General features: G+C 44.5%; 7 protein-coding genes across 8 annotated transcripts; 3 read left to right on the top strand and 4 right to left on the bottom strand.

Annotated features, from left to right (window-relative positions):
• Positions 1 to 303: 303 nt before the first annotated feature.
• On the top strand, positions 304 to 842 carry LOC117140864 (vitelline membrane protein Vm26Ab). The gene is made up of 2 exons (XM_033304002.1): positions 304 to 357; positions 423 to 842. Exons 1-2 carry the CDS (start codon positions 349 to 351, stop codon positions 840 to 842), a joined length of 429 nt encoding a protein of 142 aa, XP_033159893.1. The 5' UTR covers positions 304 to 348.
• Positions 843 to 3,115: 2,273 nt separating this feature from the next.
• LOC117140354 lies at positions 3,116 to 3,786 on the bottom strand. Its single transcript, XM_033303209.1, has 2 exons — positions 3,681 to 3,786; positions 3,116 to 3,612 (listed from the first exon to the last, which is right to left on the bottom strand). Exons 1-2 carry the CDS (start codon positions 3,708 to 3,710, stop codon positions 3,394 to 3,396), a joined length of 249 nt encoding a protein of 82 aa, XP_033159100.1. The 5' UTR covers positions 3,711 to 3,786; the 3' UTR covers positions 3,116 to 3,393.
• Positions 3,787 to 5,635: 1,849 nt separating this feature from the next.
• On the bottom strand, positions 5,636 to 7,939 carry LOC117141691. The gene is made up of 2 exons (XM_033305299.1): positions 7,832 to 7,939; positions 5,636 to 7,761 (listed from the first exon to the last, which is right to left on the bottom strand). Exon 2 carries the CDS (start codon positions 7,484 to 7,486, stop codon positions 5,963 to 5,965), a length of 1,524 nt encoding a protein of 507 aa, XP_033161190.1. The 5' UTR covers positions 7,487 to 7,761; positions 7,832 to 7,939; the 3' UTR covers positions 5,636 to 5,962.
• A 761-nt stretch (positions 7,940 to 8,700) lies between these two features.
• Positions 8,701 to 9,747, top strand: LOC117140044 (APOBEC1 complementation factor). The gene is made up of 3 exons (XM_033302776.1): positions 8,701 to 8,847; positions 8,914 to 9,092; positions 9,148 to 9,747. Exons 1-3 carry the CDS (start codon positions 8,734 to 8,736, stop codon positions 9,545 to 9,547), a joined length of 693 nt encoding a protein of 230 aa, XP_033158667.1. The 5' UTR covers positions 8,701 to 8,733; the 3' UTR covers positions 9,548 to 9,747.
• A 6,201-nt stretch (positions 9,748 to 15,948) lies between these two features.
• LOC117139090 (vitelline membrane protein Vm26Ab) lies at positions 15,949 to 16,781 on the bottom strand. Its single transcript, XM_033301211.1, has 2 exons — positions 16,464 to 16,781; positions 15,949 to 16,398 (listed from the first exon to the last, which is right to left on the bottom strand). Exons 1-2 carry the CDS (start codon positions 16,470 to 16,472, stop codon positions 16,012 to 16,014), a joined length of 396 nt encoding a protein of 131 aa, XP_033157102.1. The 5' UTR covers positions 16,473 to 16,781; the 3' UTR covers positions 15,949 to 16,011.
• Positions 16,782 to 16,923: 142 nt separating this feature from the next.
• Positions 16,924 to 18,301, top strand: LOC117139087. The gene has a single exon (XM_033301205.1). The coding sequence runs from the start codon at positions 17,031 to 17,033 to the stop codon at positions 18,186 to 18,188; it is 1,158 nt and encodes a 385-aa protein (XP_033157096.1). The 5' UTR covers positions 16,924 to 17,030; the 3' UTR covers positions 18,189 to 18,301.
• Positions 18,302 to 19,828: 1,527 nt separating this feature from the next.
• On the bottom strand, positions 19,829 to 21,110 carry LOC117139088 (probable deoxyhypusine synthase). 2 transcript variants are annotated; one of them, XM_033301206.1, is made up of 2 exons: positions 20,841 to 21,102; positions 19,829 to 20,782 (listed from the first exon to the last, which is right to left on the bottom strand). In XM_033301206.1, exons 1-2 carry the CDS (start codon positions 21,030 to 21,032, stop codon positions 19,868 to 19,870), a joined length of 1,107 nt encoding a protein of 368 aa, XP_033157097.1. In that variant the 5' UTR covers positions 21,033 to 21,102; the 3' UTR covers positions 19,829 to 19,867. The 2 variants fall into 2 exon arrangements, with proteins under 2 accessions (XP_033157097.1, XP_033157098.1); XM_033301207.1 differs by having other exon boundaries at positions 20,635 to 20,771; positions 20,841 to 21,110.
• Positions 21,111 to 21,266: the final 156 nt, after the last annotated feature.

Here is a 21,266-nt window from a genome sequence, read left to right as displayed (position 1 = left end):
ACGCATTTCAATTACTCAGCCACCGGTTACAAAGTCAAATCGAATTAGGCCCGGCACGTGCCGAGTGTTCGTGTGCACCACCAGCGGATGGATAGGATGGGATCCGATCGGAGCGGATTGGCTCGGCTTGGCTTGGCTTGGATTGGCTTGGCCCACTAAACTGGAACGGAGTCAAAGACTTTGAGCTGCGATGTCAGCGATGCCAGTTGCATGGCAAAACGCGGCCTTCGTTTCCAAGTGGCTTTGGCCACTATATAAGCTGGACAGCCGGGCGAATTCAACATCAAATCAAGCTCACAGCTTTCTGTAGTCACTACAACCAAACACAAAAACCCATCAACAATCAACATGAAATTCGTAAGTTCATTGATTACCTTAAGGATTTAAAGGACTTGCCCATTAAGGATTACTTCCGTCTATAGTTCGCCGTCTGCTTCTTCGCTGTTGTGGCCGTGGCTGCTGCCAAGCCCGGAATTGTGGCTCCTCTGGCCGCCGCTCCTCTGGCCTACACCGCTCCGGCTGTGGTGGGCAGTGCCGCCTACGTGGCTCCCTACGCCTCCAGCTACACCGCCCACTCGGTGGCCCACAGCGCCGCCTTCCCAGCTGCCTACACCGCCGCCTACACCGCTCCCGTTGCTGCCGCCTACACCGCTCCAGTGGCTGCCGCTTATACCGCTCCAGTTGCCGCTGCGTACGCCGCCCCAGCCGCCTATACCGCTGCCTACACCGCCCCCATTGCCCGTTATGCCGCCACCCCCTTCGCAGCGCCCATTGCCGCCCCCGTGGCTGCCGCCTACACCGCCCCCATCGCCGCCGCTGCCCCAGTTCTGCTGAAGAAGTAAGAAGTGCGATTGTGAATCCCATCTTGACCAATTTGTGTAAATAAAGAATTGTACATACCAACGACAAGTCAAGCGTGTTTTCTTTACAAAGTATGCACACTACAAAATTTTAATGATTTGACTAAGCGCCAATAAAACATAAAAAATAGTTAACAACACCAAATAATACTTGAAAAATGCTCTTAAAATAATAAAAGGTATGTACTATAATTTAAAGTCTTACAAAAACATTTCTTTAATTTGAAGAAACATCACAACTTCATCATTCAACATTTTCCACCAATAGAAGAATAGAACATTAAGCAGATTTTCAATAGTTAAGTGAATAAATGATCTTAATCAATGCAGTAATAACTTTGTTTATTAAGCTTTAGCAATATGCATAGTTAATCTTAATTTTTAGTGTACAACTTGCCCCTTCCGTTGTGCGATTTTCCCGAGGCGAAATGAACTCCTTTGGCTTTGAGCAGTGATGGGGAGCAATTTGTACTCCGCTTTTTCCACTCGGCTCGGTTCAGCTAAGTTCTTATCGAAAGCCAGGCATCTGGCGTCCCCTTTTCCCGCTTCCTCCGCTTTTCCGCGATTTCCCCCCCCATCTGCACCTAGGCGGCAAGTCTGCGCTTTGCCTTGGCCAGGATTAAACTTTCCATTTAAAAGGATTTCTTTTCTATATGAAATATGCTTCCTTTCAGCGTTTCCTGCGCGTTCCCTCCTCATCCTCTTCCCTTTCCCTTTCCCCTTTCCACTTTTATTTTTTTTTTATTTTTATTCCCGCAGCCAGCGGCTCCAGTTAAGTTTTCTGCTTGACTTTGTCCTGCGCGTTGAAAGGGCCGAGTGGAGCCTTCTGCCCCTCGGCGGTATCCTGCTGCTCCTTATCATAACTCTGGCATCGCCCCTCGCCCGCTCAGGTGGTAAATGCCAAGTAGTTGTAAAGTTTGCTACCTAAGCGGAAAAGGCTAGTAAAATCCGCGCAGGGGAAAATGGCCGCTCCATTTTCGCAAGTTCTCGCAACAGATAGCGTCCAAATTTAATGACCTTTTATTCAATAAAACTGCGTTGAGCGCAACCCCGGCAACTTTTTGGCTTTTCCACGTTGAATATTACTTGTTGTCGCCCTATCGTGTTTGTCATCCACTTTTTATTTTTCGCCCACCTTTTTTTGTTGGCCAGAAAGTTGTCAAAGGTAGGCGAAAATATGATAAGCAGGGAGGCACAAGTTTTGGGAAAAGGATTTTCCTCGCTTAATGAGCATAACTTTTCGGGGTTTTTAATAAAAATCCAGGTCACAAAATATGAACTTAAATCGGATTTTCTGCTGCAATTTAATAGCATTAGTGTTATTTCCAAACTGATATTAAATTTGAAAATATATAATATATACTCATTAAACTACCCCTTTGACTTTGACTATCTTTGTACAATTTACCCATACTCGCATCTTAACGTATCTATATCTAAAACCAAATAAATTGCGAATTGAAAGAGTTTTACACCTCGTTAATTGGCTGTCCAAATAGAAGTGTAACTATTTTGATTGCCTTCACTGTGGCAATGGCGATTGGCAACCGATGTTTGTATGGCAACTGGCGAAGCAATAAAACCGAGCAAATGAAATTTGTATTCACTTTATATAATTTTGACGATTTTTCAAATCAAATACACACACACACGAACCGCACATATAAAAGTCGAATGTGCCAGACATATACGTATGTGCATACATATGTTAGAAAGATTCCCTTTTTTCGAAACGAACACAATCATGTGCAAACGTGTTTTTCAAATGGATTACATGAATAAAAGATTTATACACGTAAGGTAAATCAGTAGCGGGTTACCAAGATACTAACCGACATGCTGCCCTGCCCGGACTTCCCGTGCTCCTTCGCACTCCTCCATAGGACTCCTCCTTGGTACTCCTCCTTGGTACTCCTCCCCAGTTTTCCCCATCCACAACAACTCCCTATTCCCAACTGAAGACGTGCAAGTGAAAATATGCGCAGATGTAAGCAAATTTGAGGAACGACGGAGGGCAAGATGTGCTGGAAAAGAGGAAAGCCCAAACGGAAAATCCCACAGAACCTGGCTGAAGGTAGATGATGCCTCTTGCCATTTATTGATTTGTTTATCATTTTATGTATTTATGCCGCTTTGATTTCAGGCGCCAAATCGAATCAAGCGCGAGGGAAAATAAAACATTGCCAACTGGATTATTCCGAGCACACACACAAACAGGACATGAAAATATTCACAGCGAGGTCTTTGAGTTTTGTATTTAGATAAGCACTTTTCGAGTTGACAGATATTTATTGTATTAGATTTTGTTATATTTGTTATATTTATACAAGGCTTGTTTATTAATAATCCTAAAAAATATATAAAGGTGGGCCAATCTTCAATTTTAAAAGAATGCTATAGATTTTAATTTCTTACACGCAGCTTACGTTTGTAAATCCAATCACACTGCTTCTAGAACATTGCTGCCACTGTACACAAGCCCGGAATACCTACAAATTCACCTAGTATTCCAGTTGGCCCGCAGCAGCAGGATTCACCGCCCTAGATACGAGTAGTAGGGATACGTGGCGTATGCGCCATAAACCGGTGCATACGCATACGCCGCGTAGGCCGGATAGCTGGCATACGCCGGATAGTAGGCGGCGGAGGAGGGAGCCAGCCAAGAGGCACCCGCTCCGGTGGCATAACTCACTGGCGTCGTGACCAACAGCTGGGGCTTCGCCTGACTAAGGGCCACGAGCCACAATGCGAACTGGCAGGATTATTGATAGGTTTGAAATATATCCACAAATCCGCATATCCACAGTTCGGCGCACTCACCATCAAGACCTTGACCAACATGGCTCCCATTCGATTACTGCTCCTGCGGACTGGCTGGCTGGCTTTGCGAAACGAAACTCAAAATTTCACTGCTCGATTGGCCGGGCTAGTCAATCATATTTATAGCCTTTGGCTGGAGGGCAGGGCATCGGATCACATCGGATCGGCCCAGAGAATCGCTGAGAACCGGGCAGAGAGCCGGAGCAGTTGGGCCATCATTAATATTGCTAGACCTGAGTGCGCTGAGTGGCATAAATTATATTCTTAATGCTATTTGAAATTGCCGAGAAAGAATAAATATAAGACAACGACCAATAAGCGTCTCAAATTGATGAAATTCCGTGTACTCTGTGGGTCATCAAATGGTTATTAAAAAGTGATTGAAAAAAAAATTATTTTGAAACTTTGATGATCAAGAAGGAAATACAAAGATTCGTCATAAAATTGCAAAATACTTAAATATATGATAAAAAAGTGAAGAATTAGTTTGGAAAGTAATCAGTTAATCCTTGATTTCAAAACATAAAAAGCAATAGTAGAAGACTTAGATGAAAACGAGTAATTTGAAATAAGAAGGTCCAAACATAACAAAGATTAAGATAATTATTTATTAAAAGGGTTCGATATAAATATTTTAAAGCTAAGATAAGAAAGCAATGGATACCAATTCTTTCGATATATTCCCTTTCGCTTTCTCAGGCTCAACTTTCTCCATATTTAGCACCACTTCCGGCTGCGTCACAAAGTTTGCCAAACACCGAACGATTCCGCAGCCGCATTTGATACCCTTTGTTCCACAATTGATGGCTAGCAGCGAATGTCGCGCCGCCTTCTTTGGACTGCCATTCATTACTACAGGTAGAACCGCCCTACCTGAGTCACCAAAATACCCGCACCCCGCCCCCTCAAAAGCTGGCACTTTGCATAAAATATTTGCGTTTACTTAGACGTTGTAAAAATTATAATTATGTGTGCGTGCCTGACATGCACATGAGCACTTGAAATCGGGGTTTGAAACGAAACCATATTTTGCGATCACTTCGCTTAGATAAGACCCATTCCCAGTTTCCAATTGCCAATTCCCAAGGGTGACGTCTTGCTTAAAGCCTCCGGTCTAGGACACCACTGGCACTTTAAGCCATAACTGCCAGCTGAATTTGCAACCGGGCAAACACACGGCCAACGATGGGCAGGGTAGCGAAGGGTAGCATCGTGTTTCGCAAGCTATAAATAATTAATTAATTCAGACGTAGACGAGTTTAATGGGTAGGGAAAGGGGAATGGGGTGGTGTTTGTGAGACGACAGAGCGTTCTATGCAAATTTCCGAATATAGACCATAAATTCACAAGCCAAACGAAGCCCGATGAAGCCATCACTTATGCCCTACCTATAAATGCGCTCAGTGTACAATGTACCCTATATATACTGGACGCTTATGCTGTCATAATTATATATATGTGTATATGTATATACATCCGATACTTTGCGGATATTAAGTTGCGGCAAGTTCACTGACCACCGATGGACTTCAATGGCGACCACGCCCAGCCAACTCGATGGAAAGTACTTTGGAAAACTGCTTTTAGCGACAGTTTTCGCTTGCCTTTTTCCCGGCTTTTTCTGCATTTCTGTTTTTTTTTGTTTTTTTGCTTTTTTTATTCTTTACCGACTGGCTTTGCTGCTAATTCCCTGCTTGCTTACAAAATGGCAAATAGTCGCCGCTGCCAGCCATTTTTATCATACCCTGGCCAATTGGAGTTTATGAGATAATTATAGCATAGTATATAGTATGGTATATTATGCATATAGTATCTCATTAGTAAGCCAGTTTTAGTTTAAACTTTTAAATATGAATATTTTGAATATAAATATATAAATATAATATAAATATAATATATTATGAATATAAAGAATTCAAAATCCTAAATCTTAGAAATGTATTATTTATTCCATCACTCAAAGGGTATTAGAGTGGTCTATTCTAACCCTGTAATGCAGCTTCCGTTTCTGGTTTTCGCAAAGCTGCAACGGAAACATTGCATAATTAAAAAATAGCTGCTGTTTACGAGTAGATTGTTTGTTTGGTTATTGTGTAGTCATCTCCAGCTTTGGTCCCTTTCCCCAACCCACGCGTTTACTTTGTATCCCTGTCAGCAGTTCTTAATTTAATAAAGCGTAGTATTTAAATTAACGAGCAGCTCGCGGTACAAGCGGGTTTACACACAGGTGCAAAATGATTACAAAAACAGGTGGGAGAAAAGTTGCGGATACGCAGAATGCTTCACTGGAACAGTTGGTCCTTCTGACGCAGCAGTGACTTCAGATCCTCGTCCAGCTGGGCTTGTTCATCGTCCAGGCGATCGAGCATCTTGCCAAGAACTTCCTGGGTGACGATCCCGTGACAGTTGATCCTGCACAGCTCCCTGATCTTGGCCAGGTGCACTATTCGCTCCCGCTGCAACTGCTCCTGCAGCTCAATCTGGTGGCGCATCTGCTGTAGATCGTCCTCGTCGTACGATGGCTTCTGGGCCAAGATGCTCCTGCGATAAATAAGCCAGGTGTTCTGTTGACAAGCCATCACCTTGTGGCGATACCACTTGAGCGCCACCCTCTCGAATCTTCGATCCAGAGCCTGTAGTTCCCACAAATTACGAAGCCCAAATTTCTGGAAGCAGGTTTGGAAAAATCTTAAACGTTTGGATTTTCCGCGCCAGCGTTTCAGACGTTCCAAGGCTCTGTAGGCACCAATTATGAAGCCTCTGACTCTCTGTTCATCTTTTCTAGTATCCATTGAGGGATCAGGCATGTCCATCACATCCTTCATCGTGCCATCCGAGTTGTAGTACGCCAAGCACTGGACACGCAGCTGTTCTCTTCGTATCAGCAATCTCTGAACAGTTGTGTCCCTGCAACTAATGGGGGCAGAATGGCATTGGCCTATAGGTTGCCGGACTCGCTGGGCAGGCACATCCTGGTGAATCTTCTTTGGTGGCTTTGGCGGCGGAATCTTCGGGTTATATTTCGTGGGTACGGCACATTTCGGATCGATTACGTTTTTCAAACGTTCGCTCATTTCCTCAAAGCAATCCCTCAGATTTTTCACAGCACTTGATCGGCGGTTGACCTGATCTGTGATCTCTTGGGATAAGGAAGTGGAGGAACGGGTTCTTCCGCTGTCAGGTTGATCCCTATTGAATGTGGAGCTCGATGGATGCTGCTTATTCCTCGAGAGCTCATACTCTAATAGTTCGACTCTTTCCTTCACATTGTTACTATCAGCCCCATTTGGGGACTCGAAGCTAGTCTTTGCAGAAACTAGGCTGTCCTTCGAGTCAGAGGATCGCGTATTCGTTTTTCGAATTATCGTCACAATGCTGGCAAAACTACTGGTCTTAGGCTCCTTTTCCGAGTGTTCGGAAACCTCCTTGATGGGTTCCAGTTTCCTGGGTCGTAAAATTTGAGTGGAGCACTTCTTGAGCAGGTGGGTAGGTGATCTGCCAGTAGCCAACTTCTTACATGGCTGGCCCCTGTACTCATCCAAAATTGCATTCAGATTCCTACTGCAGTTACGCATATCCGTGAACGGCTCCTTGAGCACTCCAAAGTCCTTCAGGTGGCCATGCATGAGCAGCAAAAGGCTGTTTCGGGCCAACTTCTCGCTGAACGGAGCCTTCTCGAACACCTTCATCCAGCTGGCCATGATGAGGCGATCCGACTGCTTAGCCCTTGCCTGATCGGCATCCTTGTAACTGGCCAGCTGCTGCTTGAAATGACGATCCAGTAACTCCTCGCTTAGATCCTTCATGGCCACATGCACATATTCAACTGGAATCAACTGCTTTTTTTCCCAAAAATTATTTGTAACTGGAATGATTTGAATAAAATGAAACCGCTGACTTAAATCGGGCAAGGAAATGCGGAAATATAAGTGGAATTAGTGGCTTTATTCGGCGACTGTCACCAAACGTCTCTTAACCGCAGAACGCGGAGGGGGCCAAAAGTGGAGCTCAGGGTTTCTCAGAGATGCTTCAAGTGGTGGGCCCAAGTCTGGTAACAAGCACAAGGAGCAGCGACACTACACTGAAAACAAAGGAGATCAGAGCTTACTTTTCAAACAACTTAATGGATTTTCTTGTCGAAACACTCTTACCTGGTGCGTCTCGTCACTACGTGGACTGAACTGGGTTCCACAGTGAAAGCTGTTACATTTAACACTTCATTTAAGAAAACTATTTTGTATTAATTTAACAACATGTTACCTCCCACAAATAGTTTAATGTCAGTAATTTGCTTATGGCCATTTCGAAACAATGAATTATTAGTGTAACAGCAGTAGGAACAAAACAGTATGCCACGTAAATTTTCATTAGCGCAGCGCGCGTATAAATTAGGAAAATGAAGCAGCAGCAGCGGCAGCAGGCACTTGAGTGCACCGCAACCTCCATCAAGATGCCCCCTGGTGGGGTGAGTGGGTGGTGGAGTGGGTGGCGGATGGGCGGCTTAACCGCAGCAACAACAACAGCGAATGCAATACGAGCATACATACATACATACATACATAGGTGCTGCGGCTTGTGGAGAACTGTGAGCAAAAGTTGCAAACGACCAACTGCCTGCATAAATTTATATTGTTAAACATGAGCTAGAAAAAAGCACGCGCAGTCTGTCAAAAGAAAGCATAAAACAAGAGCAAAGAAATGGCCTGACATGGAAAAAGCGGTTTGGTAAAAGAGTAAAGTAAATGCATAAGGTACATCGCAAAAATAGAATACCTTAGTAAAGAGTTGAGTTTGCAGCAGCGATAAAAAAGACCTCGTACGCAAAAATATCATATGAAAATATTCTTTATTTTATACAAACTAGCTCATAAACAATAATAAGTTTATGCTCCTCCGTTCGAATTGTTACCAACTTCATTGACTATCTGGCAACATCGCGAGTGTTGTTTGTTTTGAAGCTTCTTTGGTCACACTAAGTCTTTGGCTTTGCTTCTTTTTTTTTTTTTTTGCACGCGTGGTATTGCTGTGTATTTTTTTTTTTTGCTATTTTAAAATGGATTTTGATAGCAAATACTACAAAAGTCAAGTAAATGGCACTATTTCCATAATTACGCGCAAAGTCCTTGATGAAAATCTGAAATCCTTATTGGAGGAGGGAGAGGGTGAGGTGAGTGTCTAGTGAAGCATCTAGTCTCAAAAGATTCGGGAGACACTGATACGTTTATGCTTTTAGCTGTTCCTCACGTGCATACCAAGGAATAAAAGTTGTTCTCCGGAATGGATTGTGGAAGTGGCCAGCGAACTGGGTGAAGTTTACATTCTGCGCTATAAGATCGATTTTTCGGGAAATTCTCGCGGCTACGCCTACTTGCAGTATATCAATGTGAACCTCAAGGAATCGGCAATGGAATAGTACGTACTTGGTTATGATTTACACATAAAATAGCACTAACCCTCATAATCCCAGTCTGCCAATGCGATTCCGACAGCTTTGCCTGCCCTTAAGGGTGGAGCCATCGACCAACAACCGCGAGCTGGTGCTGGAAAATGTGGAATCGTCGCTTCGACCATGGCAGGTGTACCAGGAGATGTTGAAGATACATCCCTTCACCATCCTTCGAGTCTACGAGTATCAATTTGACAAGTTCTTCTATATATTTGGGTACCGCAACAACGACTCGGCCGCAAGTGCCCATCAGAGAGTAAGGAATGTGATCAAAAAGTTCGGCGCGCATGCGCACATCTCATGGTTGACTGCGGAGAGCATCTTGAAGAGAGGCAGCGATAGCTCATGTTTCCAACAGGAACTAAGCCACAATCTTACTCGACGCGTTCCTCCCAGACATAGGGGCTGTTTCAAGTTTTGAACGGAAGTGGTAGAATTATCAAGTATGTCACTTTATTGGTTGATTCAACCAAATCTATAAGACTCAAAGTTTTCAGATTGTACTACGTGTAAGTAGGACCAAAATGCATAAAATACTCTTAATTATATTTTTTCTATTGCTGAATACGTTTTTAAGTAAAATAAGAGTACTCTTAAATAAGAAAACCATTTATATATGAATGAAGATGTTTATCGATTGATGTGTGCAAGTTTTTGTAATTTGTGGAATTTGACAACAAGAATATAAGCGTTTTGCGAAGTTGATCTTTGATTTCTTAATGAAATTTGATACTATACCTGAAAGACGATCAACTTGCTTTGGAAACTAACCCACCGGATTTTGAGATTCCGGTGACTCTCTGGGCAGTAAATTATGTTGCTGCCCATGCGAATGAAACAGGAACTTTCACCAGTTGTTAGGACAGAGTGAAATTATGCAGCACAGCATTGTTCCTGGCAAATCCTTTTGGCCCGCAGCTCCTCAGTCTGACGAAATGCAGCCGCAGCTTGTTGACTTCATTAACTCTGGGCAAAAACAGCGAGCAGCCATAAAAATATGAAAAAAAACAACAACGACAGCGCAGCGAAGCTGCAGTTTTTCACATGCAAATTAATGCAGTGTCTTTGGAGTGGCGGAGTGGCAGCCAGGACTTTCAGGGCAATGCGACAACCTGCGGCATAATGCAATTAAATGAGTGCAGCGAGCAGGAGTCGACGCTAGCCTCCGGCTGGCATTGTGTTGGACACGGTGTCTGGGTACTGGGTCTGACTCCAGATTACGGGTCTCCAAAGTGCAATGATCGACGGACAGGAGAGGAGGGAGCGCAACTCATCCGTCAGGCGAAGTATGCAAAGGATGCACAGGACGCGAGGTGCGAGGGACAGGTCCGCTGCGCATTCTAATGCGATTGCCGCACTTGACGGGATGTCGTGGCAGGCGGAAACGGATGTTGTTGTCCTGCTCAGCCCTGCACGGTTGCAATTAAATTAGAGCCTCAAATCGAAATGCAGCCGTAACATGATGATGCAAAAATATGAAGCGACTGGCATATTCTGGAAGCCTCATAAATATTCATTGAATTAAGCTTAAGTCGAGACATCCTCTCGAGGCATTCAGGGAAAAACAAGCCGAGCTGAATGTTTTCCAAAATCATTTGCATTAATTTGTTAATTCAAGCGCGACAGCCACGCCCCTGTTCACTCACTTAAAGCCCATTAAAATTTCAAAGCCATGCGAGGGATTGTGCGAGTCTTAACCCATTGGCAATCCCCGGCGCAAAGCACTCCTCCGCTCGCCGTCGATGGGTTAAAGTCATGGAGCCGCATCTGTGACGCAATTACAAAGGCTCGAAGTTTGCTTCTAATTTTGCTCTACTTGCCATCATGCAGTCATCCGTTTTTCAACTTGCAGATGGGAGCCAAAAAATAGTTTCGATAGATAAGAAGTCTTAAATACATATTTCCTTTACTTTTTATATCCTCAAAAATATTCGAAACCAAAGAAAAAACAAAGTTAACATACGTTTTATTTTATCAGAAAAGTGAAGATCTTGGTAACTGTAAGAATTGTACTTCAGACGCTAGAAAAACAGAGATATAAAATATATATATTACATGATAGTCTTAAGGTAGTGCCCCTGCTTTCCTGGTCACCACTGTGGTGTGACCCATTTTCAAGTCTGCGATGGAGGGCAACTCAGCCGGAGCTTACCTGGTTATTGCGGCAAGTGCCAATATTTGCCTTTTGATGCGAGCGGCAAAGAATATAAGGGGGTGTATAGTGTTGTCGAAGGAGCGGGATTGGGCCCAAAAGTCAAGTGGGGGAGTAGGACCCGGTGGGAGTGCCTGCCAACTGACACAGTTTGTTTAGGCTTTAAGGCGGTCGGTCCTTGGATTTGGGTCACAGATTGCCTGGGACAAAGGAGGCAAAGGAATGGGATGGGGGGAGGGTTCTGTCGCCGGAAAGCGAAAGTTATGCACATATTGAGTTCAAGCTTTAAGGGGAATGTGCCAGTACCCAATTTCTTGCCGCTTTCAGCTTTTTGAGTGCGGTTTCAGTTCCGTTCCTGGCCCTTTTCCATTTTCGTGCATTTCTCTAACCGCATCTGCAGCAAAGAGCATGACAGATGTGCATGATATAGCGATGTGGCGGAGGCGAACGTAGGAGGAGGATGTGGCACTGGATACGGACGCGGATGTGGTGAGGTTGAGGATGTGGATGTGGATGAGGGGAGGAGCCGCCAAACCTCTAGCACTTAACGCGAATTTTTGGATGATTTTTTAAGCAACTTGTCGTTGGCTTGGAAATGCCATTACCGACATGCATCATGCATATGGATGATTGTGCTTGTTTTTTCTGGGACCCATTACCATTTCCATTCTCCGGTGGCTTTCGTTTAGCCAGATGGAGTACGAAGCATGATTGCCGGATGGCAAGAATTCAATATGAGCTTTTAGAGCGTCTTTTAAAAGTTAGCAACTAGTTGCCGCTGAAATTTGCATGTTAACCAGACCTGAAACGCTGAAATGTTTTCATGAATGATGATGAAGAGCGGCAGCTGCGAGCATAAAAACCCTGATTAACTTTCGTTGCCAGCAAATTTAAAATATTTTATTAAAACAATGGTTTTTGTGTTAAATGAAAAGTAAACGCAAGTCCATTAACTTACAATTACAAGCTAACAATCATTTAAAACAAGCAAACAGGATGATTGAATGCTCTGCAATGGAGTAACATGCTATAAATGTTTGCTAATTGTAATTTAAATAAAATATATTTAAGTTTTAGAAAGGCTTGAATACTCTAAAACACGTTTTAATTTCGAATTTGCTTTAACATTTTTAATAACCATCCTTCTGATTTTAAGAGCACTTATCAACAATTCAGTAGAAGCACTAAAGAATTACATTTTTTGTAATATTCTTTGACGAACTTTTCCCTTACCCAGCAGCTCATATTTTATTAATCAATTCAACTTTGTCGCCGAAAATTATGAAAATTCCCACAGATGCTGCGTTGAAAGCAGAAGTTGACAATGAGTGCCGAGGAAGGCCAAAAGTGTCAGAAGTTAAAACAACACTTTTATTGACTTTTACGTAATGCGTTCCTTAGGGTTTTCTCTTTCCTTTTTTTTTTGGCTTGGGACTAGCACTCTGGATTATACAAATTAATGAAAAAACTTGTGGGCGTTAGCCTGTCCGAATAGGATATTTGTACATACATATATATAACGCAAAAATATTTACTTTTCATAAGGCGAATGAAGACAGGACTTGGAGCAGGAGGTCCTTGAGGTCGTATTAAAAAATTGCCAACAGCAGCCGGTGGGAACTGTTGTTTCCGCTGGCAAATGAGTTTACGAGCGTGTCGTCGTGTCCTGGCTGCTTTGTTTATGCTGCGTATTAAATAAATTTGACATCCGCCACGGCAAGTCCTGCGGCTCTGGTTTTCGTCTTCGGAGTGGTTGTGGCAACTTTGCTTGTTGACAATAAAATAACATTTTGCACTCACTTAGCCCAGCTGGGCTTTTACCCACTTCTCTGGCCAAACTTGCCACTTGCCACCATTCGAGAGTTTTAATGAAAAAACTTTTGCCCACTGCCAAGCATATGAAAATCGCTCATATTTTTGGTCCGGAAATTGGCATGCAATAGAGTTGATTTCGCAATTTATTGTATTTACATACAAATTTACATACATACATAAATATATACGAGAACGAGTATGTCTGCGTTTGTACGAAGGCGGCTTCATTAAAATGTACACTTGATCATTGCTTGAATTTCTTGTGCAAACTTTCCATGGAGGAGCGTGCAAGGATGTGGCATAACAATATTACGCATACGCAACGTGAGCCGAGCTGAACTAAGGCTGTTGCTCCATCGGAAGCCCAATGGTAGCTGGTAGCTGATTGTCAGCCGCTCGTGGCATTGTAAATCAATCAATAAAACGCCAGGGCAAGTCAATCGTAAGGAATTTTACGCAACAAACAATCAAACGCATATTGCTTTCAGCACACTGTGCAAAGAGTTTAAACCCAAGTTGGTTGGCTAGCTAGTTAGTAACTTAATTATGAAAAAATAACTCAACTGGTAAAGTGTTAGCTTATTTAAAATAAATAGTTAGAATAATTAAATTACCCTTTTATACGTTTGTTACCAAAGTAATCGACGGTGTATCACATGAATTATTTCAGGTATAGTTATAATTGAATTCCTTGGACATTTAATGTGATCCAATTAAATAAGGTGCAAGTGGGCGCCAATTTAAAACTGCTAATTGACCCTATTTGAAATTGCCCAGCTCGATTTTCCTGCAGTGTGCGAAATTGTGAAATTCTATGCGCAATATTGAAGCAGCTGCTCATACTTTAGCTAACATTCCATTCCGATGGAGAGTCAATCGGACCAACTGACGGACGGACAATCGATTATTTGCAGAGTGCGAAATAAAACGTCAAATGAAATAAAACAGGACGGTCTGAAATGCACGAAAAATATATAGAAATGTATTTGCCATATACCCATGGCGGTATGTACGATATGGATGGCTATGCTTTGGCACTGGCTCCTGGCATCGGATTCCTTCGGTCGAACGGCAATTTAATTTCAATTTCTCCGTTGCCAGGCTGCACTCTCTGTGACTTTCTCCATCTCCGATTTCCGATTATTTATGGTGCAATAAAAAATATATATATACATGTACATATATACTACAACCAGAAGAAGCAGCAACTTTGCATTAGCATAGCAACAATATTTACCGACTCTTTTGTCCTTGCCACAATTTTGTTGCGAAATTTCATTATGAACGGATGTCGCTTAAGTGCACATTGAATTCAATTAGAGCCCGACAACCCATGCAATTCTACGTACATGCTCTCGCAGAATCCGTATAGTTTGTGGATGTGCGGGCATATCTAAGGATTCAAACCTGCCAATTGAAAATTGAATTATAAAGTATTTCGCACACACACTCGAACTCCGCAAACATGTCCGGTTACGTGTCCTTCTCAGGAACAGGACACAGAGAACCGCAGTCAGTTGTTGGCTCTGTGATAGTGTGTGCGGTTCGGATTGGAATGCGCTACATTAAGAAGTCAATCCTTCCGGGTGCAAATAGAGCTATTCCTGCTGGGAATTTGGTATCCGTGCTCGGGGCACCTTGTACGTTCGGCGGGCTAACTTCTACAGGGCACCCTGTAGGGGACTTATTGAGTGGGGCACCGTATAAGAGGCACCTTGTAAGTAGCACCTTGAAAGGAGCTTCTAAATCCGAGGGTCTTGAAGAACTCTTGGAAGTATATATTTTATAGTAATACCTCTTCCACAGTTTAAATTATCTCAGTATAAAGTTATAATTATCTTTCACTTATCTTTAATACTAAATTATTTGACACCTAAATAAATAGTTTTACTCGTTATTAGATTTCCTTGTGACATTATTTGCCCACTGCATTGTACCTAACCGGTTTAATTGCACCGCAGTCATCCATCCAGAAAATACTTAAGAGATATATATCCGCAAGTACGACCCAGTCGCTTCTGAGATTCCATTCCCCTGGGCCATCTTTGTTTAATGTGTCTACATAATAGCGTTCACCGGCTTCCATCTGGCTGCATGTTGCTGGATTCTTTCTTTCCGCCTCTAAATTTGGTCTGGGCCTGGCCAAGATGCTGTGCGAGCGTTTCCTGCATCCTGTCGTTTCCTGTGCCCCGCCAGACCAGCGATCCACCCCCGAAACACCAGCATCCAGCTGCTCCTGCGCTTGCCTCTGCCAGTGCTGCGGTGGCCATTATTTCCTGTATTTAATTGCACTACTCTCGGCTGCGGTTTTCTGCTACATTTGTTGCCGCCTGCAGCCGACCAAGGACTATAATGTACTTTGGCTAACCATCCGGGCAGTGCAGTCCTTTCGGGTCCCAGGACCTCGCCCATATACTTCTTCTTTCCTTTTTGAGCTGATTGTCGTTTGCCGGCTTCTTCTTTGTGACGTATTTGTTGGTCACTTTGCAGAGGCAGTCATCAAATGATTTATACTTTAATAAGCGTGCTCGGGACACGCAGAGAAATTAGATGTGGCCACAGGAGGCGCCTCCACTCCACTTTCACCCACCTCCTCTTCACCACCATCGTCCTGATGACATTTTTCTTTGACGCTCGCAAGAGGAATTTGCGCAATTTATGAGAGGCAGGCGGGCTGAAGAAATACCAAAGCAGCATTCGAGAAATTAATAAGGAAGTTGGAAGCGATGGCAGTTGGCTCCTCGCAGGTATTTCCGGTATTTGTGCCATTAAGGCAAACGAAAGGCAGCGAAAGGTGACAAAAATGCACCCCGCGATTATTAAGGGGTTAAAAGGTGGAGTGAAGCCATAGCGAGTGGATTTTAAAATCATGTATTTAAAAATTTGTCATTAAGGCATAGGATTCACAGTCCATGGAATTACTTCTTCAGCAGCAGAGGAGCGGCAGCAGTGGCCACATAGGGAGAGCTGTAGGCCAGGGGCGAGGTGTAGGCGGCGGCGTAGGGCGTGGCAAGTCGGGTGTAGGGAGCAGCGATGGGAGCGGCATAGGCAGCGGCCACTGGAGCGGTATAAGCGGCGGCAACGGGAGCGGTGTAGGCGGCGGCAACGGGAGCGGTGTAGGCAGCTGGGAAGGCGGCGCTGTGGGCCACCGAGTGGGCGGTGTAGCTGGAGGCGTAGGGAGCCACGTAGGCGGCACTGCCCACCACAGCCGGAGCGGTGTAGGCCAGAGGAGCGGCGGCCAGAGGAGCCACAATTCCGGGCTTGGCAGCAGCCACGGCCACAACAGCGAAGAAGCAGACGGCCAGCTATAGACAGAGGTAATGCTTAATGGGTAAGTCCTTTAAATCCTTAAGGTAATCAATGAACTTACGAATTTCATGTTGATTGTTGATGGGTTTTTGTGTTTGGTTGTAGTGACTACTTGGAGCTGTGAGCTTGGTTTGATGTCGGGTTAACCCAGCTGGCCAGCTTATATACAAACCACTTGGTCATCCGGCGAAGGCCGCGCTTCCACATGCAGCTGTCGTCGCCGACATGGCAGCACAACGTCTTTGACTCCGATCCAACTTACTGGCCAGTTGAAGACGTTGTTGCTCCACACGCACACTTGTCACGTGCGGGCCAAATTCGTAAAGGGCATTGCCGGGTTTCCTAGACCCGAACGACCTTCAGCGAAATCGGTTTCTGTTAGTCTACTTAATTAAAATCAGAATTAAAACAGAAAATCGACACAAAAACTAAGTTAATTATCAAATTACTATCATTTGGTATCCAAAAATGTAGAACCCGTAAATTTCGACATAGCAGCATGTTTTCTATAAATTTGTAACATTTTCGATCAACTGTTCGTTTTCCGCCTATCACAAAATTCTAAGCCACAAAAATATAAAAAAAATTAAAATTGAAATTTTAAAAACCTACAAGAAAGCATTCAAAAATGACTCAGTTAAGCGAGATCGCCCTGGACAGCCACTTTGCCTCCCAGCTGCGCAGCCTGCAGTCGTATTCCAAGGAGCACCCTGTCAGCCAAGATGACCACGACATTAGCCAGCGTTGGATGCAGCACTTCCAAAACGCCAAGGGTTTGGACAAATTCGCCCGCAACTGCATGCTGCTGATGATGTTCGATCAGTTGCGAGATCTTGGCCACTTGAGCAAACCCTTCACCGATCTGAAGAACTTGATTCGCCCCATGGACGATTTGCTGAACGAGTACCATGGGACGACCACTATGGAGGAGGGGCGGCTGTCGCCGGTTGAAGATATCCAGGACTCGGACACCAATGTCTCCAACTATGGCAGTGGCAGTAGTGGTTTCTCCCCTGGGATGCCCTATCCCATTTCCACGAACGAGTTCGAGAGCATTAAGCGGTCTAACCAGGATCTGCTTAAGGAAATCGACTCGCTGCACTCTCGCACGGTGGAAACGGAAAAGCTGTACCTTAGCAAGAGCCAAATTCTGGAGAAGCAGATTGCCGAGAAGTCGGCGGGGGCCAAAACGAAACTTCCTCAGGAGGGTATCTATCAATCCTGCCGTGCGGCCTGCCAGCTTCTGAAAAATTGGCCAGGCGAGTCAGTGCGACTCAATTTTCTGGCCACCTGCCTGGAGCCCTTTCTGCAGAACGATATGATCACCAGTTTGCAGGTCTCCGAGTTGGATCTCAGTTTGGAGAATACTCTGAATGCCATGGTGAAACGGGCCTGCTCGCGAAGGGACGACAATGTGCGCATGCTATATGACCAAATTTTGTGCCAGGAAAAGAACGACCTGAAGGAGAAGGAGGACAAGGTGCGACGATTACAGGAATCCACGAGGCTGGAGCGCCAAAGATTGCGAGCTCTCGCCGAGGACTTGAAGCGGCGAGAGAATTTCATTTGGAGGCACCAGGCCGTCGCCACACTGGCAATTGCAGGGCTTTCCTCCAATGACCAACGCAGTCCCAGTTCCACTAACTTAAAGTGTGAGTCATGTCTTAAAGAAATGTCCATTAGGAAAGGACATATGGATCCCATAGGCAGGAGCAGCAAAGGTGATTTCGTGGATCTGGAAAAGTTATCAGACGCACTGAGCGATATGTCCATAGACAAATGGTAATCCTCTAGCGACAACCGCTGGCAGCACATTTATATATATATATATTTTTTTATTTTCTTGTTGGCATCAATAAATCGTTGAGTTGCTTTGAAAACTTTTACCCCCTCGCACTTTTCACCGCCTGCGCCCCTGTCAACGGCAAAACTTTTAATGTAGTTTTAATTTTCTCGTAATCACGAAGGGAAGTTGGCTGTAGTCCTGGAAAGTCGGCAATCATCTACGCACCGCGAGGAAAGTTTGGTTTTAATCTAATAATTAAGGTTTTTAATTTAAATCAATTTCCAATGGTTATATAAACTGTTAAGATTACAATTTTGTAAACATAATAGAACATAATAACATAATTTCTTAAATTTTCCTCGGTGTAGTGACCATTTCTTCATCCTGCGAGGATGGGAAAAGAAAACGCAGCCAGAAACAACAAAGTAGGAAGCGCAGCAACAGCTTTGTTCGTAATTAGTTTTTAAGCGCTTCGAAAGAGTATGTGGTGGCGGATATATATATCCTAAGTGGGCCCAAATAGAGTGTGTGTGTGTGTTGTGGCCATGGTTATGACAACATGCAGTTAAGCACTTCTTAACGACGGCTGACTGCCGATAATGGCCTTTTGCTAAGTGCAATTGATTTTCTTGACAGCGAACATACATAAGTTTTAGAGAAATAAATTAATTTTTATGCCACATTATTATCCAGTATTAATAGGATTTGTAATTTTCATAATACGCAAAGGAAAACTTTTAAAAGCGAAACATCTCACGCGGCCTTAAAAAAGCGTATAAATTTCGAAAATTTGATTAAGCCAGCATTTCTTGCCATGCGTACGCCAAAGAACATACATAATAGTTTTTCCTCGCCGCAGTCCCAAAAAACCATTCATTTTCCAAGAAAGCCAGGCAAAAGTCGCAGAAAAAGTTGCTAGCAGTCGGGAAAAAGTTGTCAAAGAAAATGCAGTGCCCCTGCAATCCCCAAAACTTTCAGCCAGTCCATCTTTCGCAACTGCATCCTGACAATAGCTCAAAATATGTAGCGCCAACTGTCGAAGCAGCCGAAACGGAGGGGACAAAATGTAAGTGTGCGAAAAAGTTTCCGCATGGCTTTAATGATGCGTGCAGACAAGCCAAAGTTTGGTTGGCCAAAAGGGAGAAAATTGGGAACAATTTTTTGAGGAAGTGACGGAAGCCGAGCGCTTACATTAGTGGCATGAATTAATGACAAATTTTGTGGGCTTATGCGGATGCACTGTTCCGTGGCGGAAGATTTCCTGCCAGCGAGAGCGAACTTCGCAAACAATTATGGCCAGAAGTGAGGGAATATTCGTATGAAACTAAGGCCACGAGGAATATAGCATCTGTGACCGCCGGTAAAAGCTGCATTTTTGTAGCACTAAAGCGATTCCAGCAGCAGAACCACCATTACGGCGGAATGTGAATGGCCCACTGGAGGTGCCGGAGTGCAATGCTGTTGCTGCTGTTGCCGGTGGTGTTTATCACTTGCAGCCAACAACTCCGACGACGCTTAATGGCTTCCTGCCCGGACAGTTTGCATCTGGGCGGGGCATAACACTTCGGGGACTTCCATTCCGGACTCGCAATACGACCCATCTGCGGCCCAACCATTCCTTAATAAGTTACATCTGTACATTTGCGTTGATTGCGTTGTCCTTATTTTCTCGTATATATTTACACTTGGTTAGTCTCTCGGGGCAGCTCTTTACCGGCGCAGTGATGCCGCTTGGCGAACGTTTCACCCACAAGCAATGGAAAGACCAAGCTAGCCTCGGCATACACCTTAACAGGGGTGGCATCCTTCCTGATCTTGCCCCAGGATATAGCCTCATCCGGCCGAGCGCCGCTATCGCTGCCGTCAAACTCCGAGGCGGTATTGATGAACACTGAGTAGTCCGCTCCATTCCGCATCAGATTGGCATTACAAATGTGATGCTTGATGACGCCGCCGCCCACGATGATCATCCCGCTATTGACCGCCTTGACAGCCATTGTGTTGAGCCTCCGCAGATCGGATAGAATGTCCACCACGAGTCCAGGTTGTCGAAAGGAGTGAAAGTACATCATGTCGCCCAGACTGCCATCCGTCAAGGCGGGACAAAAGACTGGTATTTGATTCTTGGCAGCCCAGTAGTAGATGGAACTGGGATCGCCAATGCGTTCGCCCAACCGATGAATAATCTTCGAAGGCGACCAGATAGTTCCCTGGGATTTCTGCTCCTCCAGCATCTCGTCCAGCAGCGGCATCACCCAGTCCTCGAACTTACAGTAATTATCGTTCGGCACCAGAAGGTTGCCAATTCTGTTGATTCCACGCTCGCGGAGATCCCTACCGCTCAGCTCAAATGAGCCCATGAAAGTGGGAGCCAAGCACTTGATGAAGTCCTCCTCGACGCCGCCGGCTGTGGTCACAATGCAGTCTATCATACGGTGCTCGGCCAGAAAGCGTATGGTCTCCCGCAGTCCAGACGAAACCAAGTTGGATGTGTAGCCCAGAAATACGGTGCACTTGCTCCTTCGACGGATGAAGTCGTCTGTTTCATGGCTGTCTATTTGGTCCGCTTCCAAAGGCTGGTCCCTGCAATCCAGCTGCCAGTGTTAGGGGTTTGTAACATATCGGAATTTCGTATTTAAGTTACTAGCTTACCATTCTGTTGATTTCACGAATGGCCAGCCCAAGATTCGTGGCCTGAAAGCCGGTGGTCACATAGGACTCGAAGAGCTTACTGTAGTCTAAGCCTTCGTTGAAATCGTAGCCACTAACTTGGGGCGTGTTCTCCGCCAGAGCCTCGCTGCGCTTCAGCACAGCATCCTTGGCCACCGCTGGCTCCGTCGACATGGTCAGAAAATTCTTTAAATTCAAAATAAACAGCTCAAGGGGAGCCCAATCGTAATGAATTAATCAACATGTGCTGGTTAAGGCAGCCCTGGTTTTCGATAGAGATGTGGTTTGCGACGTAGCTAACTAGCTAACAAATATTTTTATAAATTTATGTTCAAAGTTCAACGTAGCTATGGAACGAAGAAAGAAAAAACAGCTATTAAAGACCTCCGCGTTTAATTTAAATATCTT

The sequence above is a fragment of the Drosophila mauritiana genome, chromosome 3L (genome assembly GCF_004382145.1).
Source record: "Drosophila mauritiana strain mau12 chromosome 3L, ASM438214v1, whole genome shotgun sequence".
Taxonomy (NCBI): Eukaryota; Metazoa; Arthropoda; class Insecta; order Diptera; family Drosophilidae; genus Drosophila; species Drosophila mauritiana.
Note: the sequence above shows the minus strand (reverse complement) of the source record. Positions and strands in the feature narration are given on the sequence as shown.